Source organism: Megascapheus bottae, chromosome 9 (assembly GCF_031878675.1).
Source record: "Megascapheus bottae isolate mThoBot1 chromosome 9, mThoBot2.hap1, whole genome shotgun sequence".
In the NCBI taxonomy this organism is placed as follows: Eukaryota; Metazoa; Chordata; class Mammalia; order Rodentia; family Geomyidae; genus Megascapheus; species Megascapheus bottae.
Window position 1 is genome coordinate 56,441,126 of NC_143517.1, and position 15,045 is coordinate 56,456,170.

The following is a 15,045-nucleotide window of genomic DNA, read 5'->3' on the forward strand; positions in this document are numbered from 1 at the left end:
GGCTCAAGGGGTAGGGCAGTAGCCTTGAGCTGAAGAGCTTAGGGACAACACCCAGGCTCAGTGTTCAAGTCCTACAACCGTGGGGGGGGGGGGACATGACTCTGGAGTCAGTCTAGTCTGTTCATTCATCAGGTGGCTTTGAGCAAGTTATTTAACCTGCTGGTGCCACCCTGTCTTACTCTGTAAATGATGCTAATGGTTCTTCCTACCTCAAAGGATGGTTACAAGACTATGTGAAACAATAACCAGTGCTTAAATGGTAACTGGTGCTTAGACCGAAATATGGCTTCCATGAGTCACTGCACAAAGCCAGGCTTCCGGATGGAGACATTCAGTGAGTGTCTACTATGTACTGAGCAGAGGGGGGCAGTGAGGACCTAGAAGGCTGACATTCTGGGTCTAGGAGGGAAGCTGAAATGGAAAACACCAAGTCCTGGTTGGCTGCAACAGATTCCAAGAATAAAGTATTGGCACGGATTTGGTGCCAGCTTCCCAGGTATGCTGATACCTCTCCTGGCTGATGATAGATAAAACAGGAAATTTCCTAGCAAAGAAAGGAGGGAGGAAACTGTCTTTGCAAAGGAGAGTCATTGAGAGAAAAGAAGTAAACTAGCACATGTTGCAGGATCACAGCTGCATGCTAGTACATAGGTCATGGACTGAGATGGGAGATGAAAGACATATTGTCCTCCGTGGGTTGAGGAAGGTCTCAGTGGCTCAGGGACACTCTAACTTGCAAGGGAAACCATTTTTTTTAAAAACCTCTCCATTGGATCGCAAGTTTGGCCTAGTGGTAGAATGCTTGCCTAGCATGCACAAAAGACCGGGGTTTGATTCCTCAGTACCACATACGTAGAAAAAGCCGGAAGTAGTGCTGTGGCTCAAGTGGTAGAGTGCTAGCCTTGAGGAAAGCCCAAGGACAGTGCTCAGGCTCTGAGTTCAAGCCCCAGGATTTAGGGGGGGAGGCAGGGAACACCTCTCCATATAGTAAAGTTAAGAGACAGGAGACTGTGTGGAAGTTGGGCATCAGCAATTTCTCGGTGCTAATGTCTACATCTAGCTCTTTCCAAAGTAATCCCAGGATGAATGCTCACACACAGGAATGTCAGCTGAGACACATTCTTCCTAAGGCATTTGGCTCCAGGTTTCAAAAGCTCTGGAAGGTGCATTCTTTTAGACCTAGGGCAAATCCTTCTGGTTATTCCATCATTGTAAATGAATGTCTAGCTGTAAGGATATACTTACTGCGGTGTTGCTGATAATTACTATGCAACACTGGATCCAGCCTCAACACAGATGAGTCAGGAACCAGATTCTCTACCGTAGGGCCTTTGCACATACTCCTTCCATGCCTGGAATTTCCTCCCAATACTTATCATAAACTCACTCACTGATCCACTGAAAAACAGCCTCAATGTCCTGCAGTTTCCTCATTGCACAGAAGCTTCTTCATGAACAGAAGTCAGCTCGTCCCATCTGCCTCTCTCTCATCTATCACCACTATTCCACAAGACCAAGAAATGGGACCACTCTGTTCAGGGCTAAAATCCAGCACTTTCAACAGAGCCAGACACACAGTAGGTCCTCAAATGAATGAGTTCTGCACATTCAAGCCAATGCAGCCCTTCACTGCCACTGGGCCCTGCGAGGCTTGTTAGCTCACATGGCAACAGTCAAGGAAAGGAGACCCTCAGGTAAAAAGAAATCTCTCACCCAACACAGACCCTATAACCCTCTGTATCAAAGGTATAACTGCTTGTGAACAAGTACCATAACCCATTTTTGTAATCAGTGCTTATGGGTGACTTCGTTTTTACTTAATTGAAGTTTCTAGCTTTTCTTCCATTAACTTTATAGAACTTGCATAATCTTTGAGAACTAATCCCTCAAGAAATGGTCTCAAAACATTTGCAAATTTTTTTTCTTTAAGAAAAAAAAAAACTGCCTCCACAGTGACTTAATTAGAGTGCCCCTAATTAAGGCCAGCACAACATCAAAGAGGCCAGGTTCCCAGAGACCCAGGTTCCAGGGGACTTCAGGTCTCCTTGTGAATGCAAGAGGACACAATCTTTCCAGAGGCCTCTCAGGGCTTGGCTATGGGCTCCTGGCTCTGCTCCCCACTTCCAGCTTCCTATTGGGGTGTCTGAGGTAATTATTCAGGCCCAAGATCACATCCTGCTGTGGCTCTGGCTTTGAAGGTTCCGTAAACAGTCATTTCAAAACAAAGAGGGCCCATTAAACCCAACTCAAAGACTTCCTTAACCACTGCCCAGCTGCTAGGAGCAGAGCCTGGCTCAGAACTGAAAGCAAGGTCGCCTTGGGAACTAATCCCAGCCTTCCAGCCTCTGGCCCCTCTTTCTTGTTTTGCACTCAGTCACAGGGGGTGCAGAGCCTTTAAGGGGTTGACTGCTGACAGAGGGGACTCCTCCAGCAAAACACATTTGTGTCCCGCGTTTGGGGCAGAAGGGGGGGGTGACACACAACATCCCTTGCTTTCCCTACATACTTTTTGGCACTAAATTAGAGGCACAGACTCCGCAGAGGGTCAACTGCCAACAATTCCAGGTCAACTTCTGGGTCATCTACCACTTTAAACTGTATCAGACCCCTTGAAGCCTCCTGAAGAAACTCAGATGAACATGTTTTCTCACACGGAACCTAGCTTATTCTGACTCCTGAAAGTGTGGTTAGAACAATCACCAGCAGAGAGATGGAGAAAATATATCCATTATTAAGGTGAAAAGAGAACCCCAAAGTGGCATCGAAAAGAAAAGCAGTGTAGAGGGAACAACACTGAGCCGAGAATGTCACAGTGCCCAAGCTCAACTCCCACCTTCACCTCAGCTTTCCCATCTGTAAGTGGGTACGAGAACTGTCATTGTACAGTTATTTCCTCCCTGGCCTGTTGGGAGATTGCATCAGCCTTATCTGTCAGGCATTTAAGAGTAGTGTCTGAGCCCTGCACTGGCTGAAGCCTGTAATCCTACCTACTCAGGAGGCTGAGATCCGAGGTCTGCGGTTCAAAGCCAGCCCAGGCACAAAAGACTCTTATCTTCAATTAATCACCAGAAAACCAGAAATACTGTTGTAGCTCAAGGGGTAGGGTGCTAGCCTTGAGCTGAAAAGCTCAGCAACGGTGCCCAGACCCAGAGTTCAAGCCCCAAGACCAAAAAAAAAAAAAGAGTCGTGTCTGGTAGTATCAGGATTGTAAATGTGTACTGAATAACCTAAAACTTAGTTCTCAGTTGGATGTCACTTAGAAAAAAAGCCTTTCAGAACTCTACCCTCCTACCTCACATCAGAACCAGAGGTGTTCCCAGAATCCCCACAAAATCCTGTGCTAACCTCTGTCACAGTGGAGGCACAATTGTCTGCCTCTTGTAGAGGAAAGATGTCACAAGTGCATTTCACCCAGCAGAACCCAGCAGGCACATCCTCATTTTTGGTGAAAAATCTTCTACTTATACCTACTGTGTTGTCTCAAATTATCTGTATGTTGAGAGCCAAACAGTACTGCATTCTTGTCTCCAAATGAAGATGGTGTTCTTTGGGAAAACACCCAAGTGATGCTCTGGGCAGGTGCATGGCTAGGAATTACAGACTGCAGTCTTTGCCAAAAATGCTCTTAACTAGAAGGCTAATTTCAGAGGATTTTGGACTTCGGACTATTTACATAGACTTTACTAGCTGATCATTCATAATCAAAGAATTCAAAATCTGAAGGATTTTGTTTTGTTTCTTTGCCAGTCCTGGGGCTTGAACTCAGGGCCTGAACACTGTCTTTGAACTTTCTCAAGGCTAGCGTTCTACCACTAGAGCCACAGCACCACTTCTGGCTTTTTCTATGTATGTGGTACCAAGGAATCGAACCTGGGTCTTCATGTATGCAAGGCAAGCACTCTTACCACTAGGCCAAACTCCCATCCCTGAAGATTTTTTTTTAATTGTTCTAGCAGTAGTAATTTGGGGACTGTAGATTTTCAGATTAGGGATGATCAACTCATACTGGGGCAGCTTAACCAGACACAAGAGCATCTGTTTGATTCTTGTTTCACACTGAGCCCCTTACATATATTTACCCATTCAATCTTTTTTTTTAATGGTAGGATATCTTTTAATCTGATTATGGGCAAGAAGAAGGTGGCAGAGGAAGAGACAGCCTTCAGCTTTGTGGTTTAGAAACTCCCTTTGCTTTCTCTATAATCATAGAACTCTCCTGACCTTTACTGACACTAAAAAGAATTTCTGAACAACTTTAAAAGTATTGCCTTCTTATCCCCATTTTACATGGAAAGGAAATCAAGGTTCAGAAAAAGGAGAAACATGCCCAGTTAAATAGACAAGAAGGTGGCAGAGCCAGGCTTCAAGGCCCAAGGGCAACCACTTTTTAAGGTAAAATGTGATAAATATGAGCCAACTCAACAAAAAATATAAAAATGGGCCAAGCACTATAGCTAATGCCTAGTTCTCAAGGCAAACATTAGGAAGATCTTGGTTCCAAGGTTACTCTGCACAAAACATTTTCAAGGCCTCATCTCAACCAAAAGCTGGTGAGGTGGGGAAGAGACAGTAACTAGTACACGCCTGTCATCCCAGCTCCAAGGGAAATATAAATAAGAGTGTCCTGGTCCAAGCCTACGGACATAAATGGGACACCTTAAAACAAAGAGAAATAACAAAAGCTGAAAGGGCCAGAAATGTAAATCAAGTGGTAGAGTTCCTGCTTGCCAAGACCCTGAGTGCCACTAAAAAAAGAAGACTATCATAAGGATATCCCTTAAGTTAGAGGAGAATGAGGGAAGCTTCCCCATGCACTTGGATGGATGGAGAAGATTTCAATAGGCCACAATGGCAGAGAAGCACAGGAGAGTGAGAAGCAAGGTGTCTAAAGAAGCTGGAGTCCAGTTGGAAAGTACTGATCCACAGAGAAAACCACCATGGTTGGGGCAAGTCCCAGGGGCCCTAAACTATCAAGCTAAGGAAGAAGAGCAGCATGTGTTAGCTGGCAAAGTAGGAAAAGCTCAACTGATGCCAAGTCTGGGAAAGGACAGAGACCCAAATGAGAGCCACTTTTTCCCAGAAAACCCAAGGAGACATACAAATAGTCCTCACAAAGCAACCCCTCCCTCCCACCTAGTCTGGTTATCTCTAGAAGCCTTTTCCTTCCAGGAAGCAGTAAGATGAAGGCCCTGAGGACTCACAGCAGATCCTAGCCTTCTCTCCTTACAGACAGAGGACAGGAAGAGCCAACAGAAAACAAACTAGCCCACTTGGAAGGCAAACCAGTCCACTGGTCTAGATGAGGGTTGGCATGAACTCAGTGACAAAACAAGAAGAGTTTTCTATCCGTGTCACCGTAGTCTCTACATATAGCTCTGCAGAGAGCACGACGGCATTTGCCTTACGTGGAAAAGCTCATTGCCATATGGATCTTCAGGGTCCAGAATATTCCATTCACACACTGGTAGGACAGAGTGATCACAGCAGCTAAGATCACAGCCCATGTGTACCAGGCACCTTGCGAACACTTCACAAGCTATCTCTCCTTTCAGAACCTACATTTGGACCTTAGATTAGATTCACTGGACCCATTTTACAGAAGAACCCCTGAGGCTCTGAGAAACTGAATTACTTGGTCATTAATTCACTTTAGTTCCCTTTACTCCAGGTCAAGTGTAACTCCTGAATACCTGGCTTTCAAAAGCGCTTTAATTCAGACAGGAGAGATTAAGAACATACTGAAGGCTGAAACATGCTAGAGCACTTTTTTTTTCTGCCAGTCTTGGAGTTTGAACTCAGGGCCTGGGCACTGTCCTTGGGCTTTCTCGAGGCTAGCGCTATACCACTAAAGTCACAGCACCACTTCTGGCTTTTTCTGTGTATATGGTACCGAGGAATTGAACCCAGGGCTTCAGGCATGCTAGGCAAGCACTCTACCACTAGTCCACACTCCTGGCCCAGCTAGAGCACTTCTAAAATCCAAATGTCCAGATGCACTGCACTATGCTAACTCAAGCACAATCCCAGGGGAGCCAGTTCCTCAGTGTCTTTAGGAACTACTGAGGACTTCCCTGTAACCATACAACCTACCTACCTACCTGGATGTCCTCCTCTCACCAGACCCACTCCTCCAGTCCCAGAGAGCACTGTTGAGCAACAAGTGGCAGAAGAGTCCCCAGACTATACCTGCCACCTACCTCCAGCACACAGGAGCTGTCAGCACGGAGCAAGCCAGGACTTTCACAGCTGTCCAATTCTTTGAGGGAATGAAAGTAAATAAAAAGACATACAGCTCAAAAGGCACTCAGTATCTTTTTTTTTTTTCCACTCTCTTAAACAAGACAGGAAAAAAAGAAAGATCACTTAGAAACCAGGGCAACACCATCTATGGATTTTTGGCAAGCCCATCAACTTTTCCAAACACAGATCTGGATTTTCAAGGGCTCTGCAAATTCGGCCCCAATTAGAGTGCTACAGGAATATGATGAAACACAGAAAGCTCTTTCAGGGAGGCCCCAGAGCTGGGCACACATTGAGTTCAAGGTAAAGAGCTCTCAGAGGAATCCTGTGAACACTACGTGAATTTAATTCCTGCCTTTGGGAACTGGTGTAAGATGTTGGTGTAGAAGCTCAGCCTCTCAGATCATGGACACGAGGCTTCTGCTCAGTCTCTGAGGAGACCCTAAGGGCTTCGTAGGCAGAAAGAATGGGGGCTGAGGGTGGCAGGCTAGTTCCTAACCCCTAGATTTCTGTGCTCTCTGCACACCAGGGCAACAAGAGGAAAGAGATGTGACAAGTCTGAAGGAGAAGACTGGAAAGGGAAAAATGGAAGGAAGTCACCCCATGTCAATAGATCTTCAAAAAATTGTACAGGTGACAGCCGATCGGAACAACCCAAGCCACAGGAATCCTTAGAGTGCATCAGGTCAAGCCTTTTCCTGGCTGTGCCAGCTCTTGGAGACAGAGGAAGAGGCTGATTTTCACATTCTTCCCCTGAACTCAGGCAGGTGAAATGCTGTCTTTCCAGAAGCACATCCACACCCTTCAAAATCTGAGGCTACAGAGCTTCAGCTCTAGGGCCAAAGAGGCCAAGGTCTGAGGGTCTGAATGTCAGTTTCACCTCACCATGGCCCTAGACAAGTTACTGAACCTTCCCCACATCTCAGTTTTCCTTACCTGTGAAGTGGGGTGGGTAAAATCAAGTACGTCAAGCACTTTGCACACTCCTTGGTACACACTAGGTCCCCACCAAGTCCCTTCAAACCTGTTGTTACGTATGTACCGAACAATAAACATCTATCTGCCAACCTATGCCAAGCACACCAGGGTAATTCAAACCACAGGACCCTCACAACTGCACGGGGGTAGAACACAGCCACCTCAACCAAACCAGGGAGAAGCAGAGGTGAATGGCCCCCACACCTAGGCCCCCTGGAGGCTCAGATCAAGAAGACTCAGTAGGAGAGATGCAGCAGTGGAGATGGCACTTGGGTTGTTTTTGTTTCATTGTGTCCTGATTTTGTGGCACCCATTCAGATGAACTTCACAGTCAGCATCTAATGTATAGGAGAACTTTGGCATCAGACTTCCTTAATGCTCAGCCAATTGATTTACTTGCTTCTCTTTCCTGTGTGCTATATAATTTTAGACCCTACCTATCAACATTAAGATCCACAAATCTGAGTTAAGACATTGGCCAGATCTGTATGAGGGGCCCCAAATATGTCTTATCTGAGCAGCAACATCTAAATCTGTCCTTTGGCTTTGGTCTGGTTATAGGAGAGGTGTTGCTTTGTTTTTGTAGAGCTGTGGGTTTAGGAGAGGAGAGGAGAAGGTCCTGAGGCAATTCCAAGAAGTAAAGGGGAAGTCACATGATCTCATTTTTCTATACCCAATCTGAATATCTAAATGGTCTCACTGCAGGTATCTTGCCAGCTCCCATTTTCCTTTAAGAAGATGGAGAAAGGGGGGGGGGGGAAGCCTAGATACAAATGACAGAAGAAGCATCTAGTGGATCAATAGTTTCAACCTTTTTAACCCTCTAAGCATTTTAATGACCTCCAATGAGATAGACAAATTGACAGCTATCATTTGAGCTTTCTCCTTTTCCCTATCACCAACAGGCAAAAGAAGCAGGTCGAAGGACAAGTGGTAAGCTGAGAAGGAATAGCTTGCCTGGGATATACTTATTCTAAAAATAATTGCTGCTTATGTGAAACGCAAATGTAGTTTGAAATGCTGTCATTTTTACTCGCTGAATCCATAGAATTTAGTGCTTGCAACAGAGCTGATAGTCAATGCTGCAGACATTAGAGTACACATTACTGTAGAAAGAAGGTAGTGTCTGCTAAACGAGGCCATGTCAAATTCAGCCTCCCTTTCATGCAAGCTGTGAAGTACGAACAAGCTCCTCCTTCTATTTGGAACATTATGAACTATGGAATTCAGGACAGAAAAAGATTTAGGCCATCAAGCAACAAGTTCGAAATGACCTATTAAACAGGATGTGGATGGGATTCCCCTACCAAAACACTCAAGATCAAAAGCAACTATTTTCCAAACCAGGACAAAATCTGTTCCTAAAAACTGAAGGAAAGAAAAAACAAAACAAAAACAAACAAAAAAAGACGACATAAACCAGTCTCTAACCCTCTGAACAAGCACCACCCTGGAGGGTTCTCTGCTTCCCATTTTATGACATCTTTACTTTGCCTTCTTCTCTCACTGGTCCAAAATGAGGAAGCTATAAAACCCTGACCAAACACAACCATTTGCTAAGAGAAAAGACAACATGAGGCCCATCTGTCCTTTTATAGAGCTCTGCTTGTCTCCCCTTTGTGTGGCTGTCATTCAAAGTAGCCTAGCTCCCTTACAGAACCTGCTCACTGGCTAAGGATTTGGCTAGTGTTTTTATTTTCTTCCTGGAGAAAACTTGGGGCTCTTTGTTTTTTTACAGCGCTGGAAAAGCAAAACCCTGCATATTGCTAGGCAAGTACTCTACCCCTGAGCTGTGTCCTTTTGAAGCATCAAAGGCACCTCTTGAGGGACAGGAATTCTTCCCCAGCCTGGACTGCAGACCTTCCTTCATCACTGGTCACCATTGGTCACCATTCCTACTAAATATTCTGAGTCAGGACAAGGAGCTCCCCACGTGAAAGGCCTGCTGTGGGGTGCTGGAATCTCACTCCTGTTATTCTAGCTACTTAAGAGGCTAAGATCAGAGGATCATGGTTTAACACAAACCTACTCAGGAAAAGTCTGTGCGTCTTATCTCCAATTAACCAACAAAAACGGCCAGAAGTAGAGGTAGGGTTCCAATACTAGAGAGCCAGCCTTGAGGAGGGAAAGCCCCTCAAGGGCTAAGTTCAAGGCCCTGAGTTCAAGCCCCAGTACTGGCACAAAAAAAGGCCTGCCACACAGTAGGCCCTCAACACATTTCAATAAACTTCAAGGAAGTGAACTTAAATTATCTCAAGGAGGAGGAGGAAGAGGAGGAGGAGACGGAAGAAGAGGAGGAGGAGGAAGAGGAGGACGAGAAAGAGGAGAAGGAGAAGGAGGAGAGGAGGAGGAAGATAGAGAGAGGGAGAATAAACCCGCCCAGCCCTGAAATCATTAATCCTGTACTGGACTCATATCCACATGCTCCATCTCATGACAAGTGAGGGAAAAATCTCATGACCTGGCTTGGAACCACAGAAGGATTTCCATGGAATTCAAGAAATCCTTTCAGCAGTTCTATTTTCAGGCAGAACTTAGGACAGGGGTGGCACACAGGCACGGGGGTGGTGGGCAGGAACTACACAAGGCCTCTGTTCTGCTGGGCAGACAGGTGCTGGTAAGAGGACACCCTGTGGAGGCAGCTTGTCGTGTGGTCCACTCAGGTGTGGCTGGGTATTTTTCACCCCGGCCACATTATGTAAGTTCAAAACGCACTGTCCTGACCTAGGACAAAGTACTCCCTGTAGTAGCAGATCCAGCCATCTGCTGACACGCTGACATTTAAGCAACAGGGGTCAGGAAAATATTTGATTTTAGCATCCTCCTTAAAAAAAAAAAAAGCCAAGTTAATTATTAAAAAGCAGCCGGACACCCCCAGGATGAGCTGTCCTCAAGTTTTGCCAGCAAAGTCTCCTAACCTTAAAAATTCCCTAAACCTTATTGGATTTTGGTTTAATTATTTTAAAGCAACAACACTCACCTATTTACAATGTTTAGCCCATTCATCCCAGAACTTGACTAGAAATGCATATGTACGCACATACACATGCATGCTCACACACACTCTCTCTCTCTCTCTCACACACACACACACACACACACACACACAATCTACGACCTCTTTCACACTATCAATAATCACCATGCCAAGCAACCATGGCCTGTCTTCTGTTGGAATAGTTGTCTCACCTTCCCCTTGGAACCAACTCTATCCAGACAACTTGATGGGTGAGTGATTTCTGTGGCTGGGAGGGGAAGCAACCACTAAGTAATTCTGCACACAGTAATCATTAGTGACCAGCACCAAGCACAGTGGAAGAGCAGAGTGGGGGGGAAAAAAAACATCAGGTTTGCTCTCATCAAGGAACTGATAAGTTATTTAACAGCTGTTGTATGTTCCATGGCTGGAAATCCCAGTAGAAGCAAAGTGAGAATTTCTTCTGCATGCTACCCCTGAAAAGGGTAAAACACATGCCCCATTAGCCAAGGACCAAGTCAGAGGAAGAATCTTTAGAGGTACGCACAAAAATTTCTCTCCTGCTTTTCCATGCCTTGAAAGCTCTTTGATTTAGAAGATGGATGATACCACGCCTGGAAATTACTCATTTTCTGTTTTCTCCTTTTTTTTTTAATCCTCCAAAGAGGAAATTGACTCCCTTCCTGTGCTGCTGTACATTTTGAAGAATCAAATGCTACTTAGAAAACCATTTTCCTTACCCTTTCTTTGTCTCATTTTAAATATTGTTTCTACAAAAATAACCTGCAAATGGCATTCCACATGACTTCCCCCTCATAACAAACTCACTCACCAAGAGTTTAAAGGAAGAAAAAGAACACACCATTACAAAGCCAGCTACTTTCAGATACTAAAGACTACGTTTAACACTGGTAACTTCATACATCCACCCATTACATACAACTTATCCTATATGTTTTTCATGTGTTTACTACTGGTATCTGGCTCATGCCTGAAATCATAGCTACTCAGGAGGCTGAGATCTGAGAATAGCAGTTCAAAGCCAGCCCAGGCAAATAAATATGAGCCTCTTTTCTCCGATTAACCAGCAAAATGCCAGAGGGAATCTGTGGCTCAGGTGGTAGAGCACCAACCTTGAATGAAAAAGCCAAGAGAGAGCACAAGGTCCTGGATTCAGGGCCCTCTACTGGCATAATCAATCAAGCAATAAATCACTGGAATCTAATCTACAAAAGTAGTTTAAGCATACTGTGAGGATATTCACCAATTGAGCAATTATACTATACATAAATAATCATGGAAATCAGCTGCTACACTTCTATTATTCCTCTCCCTCTAACACCCCCAAACTCTCAAATCCTACAGACCTCAGAGCATGGTTTAGTCTTGTACTCCCTCCAGCCACCCTGCTTTTAAAATCTTTTGCTGTCAAACAAGGCAAAACAAACAGCCAGCCCTTCAAATAGATATAATGCTGAACAAATCTACTAAACCCAAAATGAAAGAAGATATATGATCAACACTGGGAACTGAATAAGAAGCCTTTATTTTTAACTGGAACCTTGCAAAGGGGGTGGGGGGGGGGCAGAGGCAACTTGGGACCCTGGAATGTCTGAGCAGAGCACAGTCCCAGGCCACCTGGGGACAGGGGACAGCAGGTAGATGATACACAGCTCATCCCTGGGGAAAGATTACCTGCTGAAGGACTTTGGATTCAAAACACTGAATAAGAAGACCTGAGCCAGGATTCTGGATTAAAGAACAATGAGAAAGAAAAGTCCAGGTGTGATCATATCCTAGGACAGGAATAAGTGGGCCGATCTGATCCCCTTACATGGCTGGAGTACTTGTTACTGCCCAGGGACTGGAAACAGCCATTATAGTCCCTAAATACCACAAGCAGCCTTACTAACCACCTATCTCAAATTCCTCCTCTAGGGGATCAGAACAGCCCATGTGCACCTCAAACCAAATCTTGTTTGACTATCAATCATGTAGAATTTAAGTGAACGATAAATACCACAGTCCAAAGACAGGCACTGATCTTTGTTCAAAAGATCACTTCAATAATTCAATGTGGATTGGGGGCAAAGGAATGAAAGGGGCTGTCTTTGTAGAGGGGCTAATCCATCTAATTCTAAATGACTGGATTAGAGGCATTCCTGGACAAGCAGGATCTGGCTGTAGATTAGGCTACACGAATGTCAATTTCTGACAAAAGGCACAAGATCTGTGGGATTTCAAAATGGACAAGGATGCGAAGCACCTTGACAAAGTTCACACTGCGTAAGGTGGCGGTTGGGTCTAAAAGGAGGAGGAAGGTGTAACAGCTGAGCATTCCTCCCAAAATCCATGTCAGAGGCACAGAAGCCTCTCAAACCTTACACACTTCATCAGACAAAAGCTTCTCCAGGCGCCAGGCAGAGGCTGAAGAGGGGGGCTGTCCACACCCACTCGCCAGCGCAAGCTTTGCAAACCTGCCCACTCTTTTGGAAGCCGAGCTTTTAATTAAACACCACCTCCCCAGATCTGTTGAGGCAAACTGGGGCTGGGCTCGAGCCAAAGAGAAGCTCCCTAAATACACTTGGAAGAAAAAAAAAATCCCGAGCCCAGCCGCTCCCCCCCCCCCCAATTTCCACCTCCTCCAACCCGCTTGCACGGCTGGTAATATTTCCTTTGGATGAGTAACACTAGGCCCTGGTGTACCTCTGAGCTCCAGAAAATCCACATTAAAAGATCAGGTTATCTCCAGTCCCACCCTTTGCAGGGGGTGAGGGGGAGGCCAGGGTGTTCCCCACCCCCAACACACGCATGCACACGCACGCACGCGCGCGCGCGCGCACACACACACTCCCTACAACCCAGCCGAGAGACCGAAGTGCGGTGTGTGTACAAGGGGCAGGGTATAGTTGCTTAGGAGAGTCCCAATCTAGCCTTCAGGCGAGGCGCTCAGCTTTACCCCCCCACCTCCACCGCCCCAGCAAGGAACTTCTGCCCCCGCGCCCCCTAGAGAGGGCAGAGGAAACCGTACACACCCTCAGCCCGCTCGGGAGCAGCCTCATTAGTAACTAAATTGTTCAGATCCCTTCACTCCAGGTAGTCCTGATAGCCAAGGAGGAAAGGAGCCTTCCTCCCCCCACTCCCCCCACACACATTCCCCAGGCTCCTAGGCCAGAGAATCCATCCTCCAGGCTGGAGTAGGGAGTATTTCCAGCCTCAGCCCCACGGCCAGGCACCCCCACCCCACCCCGAACCAGGTGTCTGCCAGGAGGTCACAGATGCTCAATCCAGGGACAGACAATAGAAAACTTGGAAGCCGGAGCCCTGAGTCCCCCAGAGGAACAAGATGGTGCCGCCCCCTGGGATAATGAACGAGAAGGCAGGGCGCACCACACACACACACACACACACACACACGCACGCACACACACACACACACACACACACACACGCACGCACGGGAGGTCGCCAGCCTGGAGACCCAGCGGAGCCTGGGGCAGCGCCGCGGGTGAGCAGGTGACACCCGGGCCGGGAGCTCCCGCAGGTGGCCGGCGGCCGCGGCGCAGGCCCGGACCGGGTGGCTGGCAGGGAGTGCAGGCGAAGCCCGGCCGGCGGCGAGGTCAGCGCGCGGGGTGGGCGCCACAGCCGCGCCCCCCGGAGAACCTACCTTCATGTCGCTGATGATGGTCTGGAAGAGGCCTCCGAGCGCGCTGCATTCCTTCTCAATCACAGCCTCCATTTTCCCGGCGCCGGCAAGGGAAAGGGCAGGCTGGCGGGGCCGCGGGGCTGCGCGCGGGGCCGGGGCTCGCTCGGCCCGGGAGGAACCTCGCCCTCGGAGCGACCCGCCGCCGACTCAGCCGGGAGGACGCGCGCGGTGCACGGGCTCGACCGTTCTCTGCCCAAAATGACAACAACAATAATCGTAAAAAGCCAAGCCGCTCCGTAGGGGGTGTGGGCTGGGGGCGGGGGTGAAGTCGCCTACGTGCGGCGCTCGGCTCCCGGCCTCAAAGATGCCCGGGGAAGACTGACAATCAGGCCACCACGAGCGCCCACGACGGAAACGGCAAAGCCCATCTTGATGCAGAGAAAATCGCCCGCTCACTCGGGGCCAGCGCCATTGCAAAATCAAGAATTTGGTTTTCCGAATCTAATTAATTGATTTCCTCCCCCGGAAATTATTTTAAAAAGAAGAAGAAGAGAAAGAAAGGGGGGAAAGCAATGGCCCAGCAACAGAGGAAAAGGTCTGCTCACAGCGCCCGGAATCTGTTGCTCGCAGCCCGCGGCCGCCGCCTCCTTTTCACTCTGGCGCGCCCCGGCCCCGCGCTCGCTCTGGCGAAGCTCCTGGACACGTTCGGAGGGGCGGGCGCGCGCGCGCGCGCGCCAGGCCGTGCGTCCGCCGCGGGGGCGCTGGGAGGCAGCGCGCGCTCCCGGCCCCGTGCGCGCTCCCTGCCCGCGGGCGGGGCCCCGGGCTCGCGCCAGGAAAGCGCTTGGGGCGCCGGCTGCACGGTAGGGCTGACCGGAGGGTGGGGGCCTCCCGGACGCACAGAGCGCCCGCTCCACCCCACCCCCCCACCCCCTGTACCCAGGCAGCCCGCCGCGGCGAGGAGAGGGCGGGTCAGCACCCTACCAAGAGAGCACTCAGCGCCCCGGAGCAGCCTCAGCACCCCCCTGGAGACTCGTATGCAGGCATGCTGAGCACGGCGCCCCACACTAAGTGAGCGCTCCGTGGGTCCGGAGAGCTTCTGCTGCCGCCGCCGCCGCCGCCGACGCCCGTTTGGTGGTGATGTCAGGACTGCAACGCCGAGTCACGATTGCAAATAGCCAGATCCATAATTCGAGAGAGTCGGAGG

The 15,045-nt window shown here is 48.2% G+C and overlaps 1 protein-coding gene across 6 annotated transcripts in view; it reads right to left on the bottom strand.

The window, feature by feature from the left end:
• The window catches only part of Mtss1 (MTSS I-BAR domain containing 1), a 146,887-nt gene extending 132,350 nt beyond the window's left edge, over positions 1-14,537 (bottom strand). For 2 of the 6 annotated variants that reach the window (XM_090339358.1, XM_090339356.1), the window contains exons 1-2: positions 14,178-14,537; positions 13,863-14,090 (exon numbers count right to left, since the gene is read on the bottom strand). In XM_090339358.1, coding sequence (XP_090195484.1) covers positions 13,863-13,934 — 72 coding nt within the window. In that variant the 5' untranslated portion in view covers positions 13,935-14,090; positions 14,178-14,537. The remainder of the gene's footprint in view (positions 1-13,862; positions 14,091-14,177) is intronic. The other 4 variants (XM_090339359.1, XM_090339361.1, XM_090339357.1 and 1 more) reach the window with 3 other exon arrangements.
• Between the last annotated feature and the right edge of the window lie 508 nt (positions 14,538-15,045).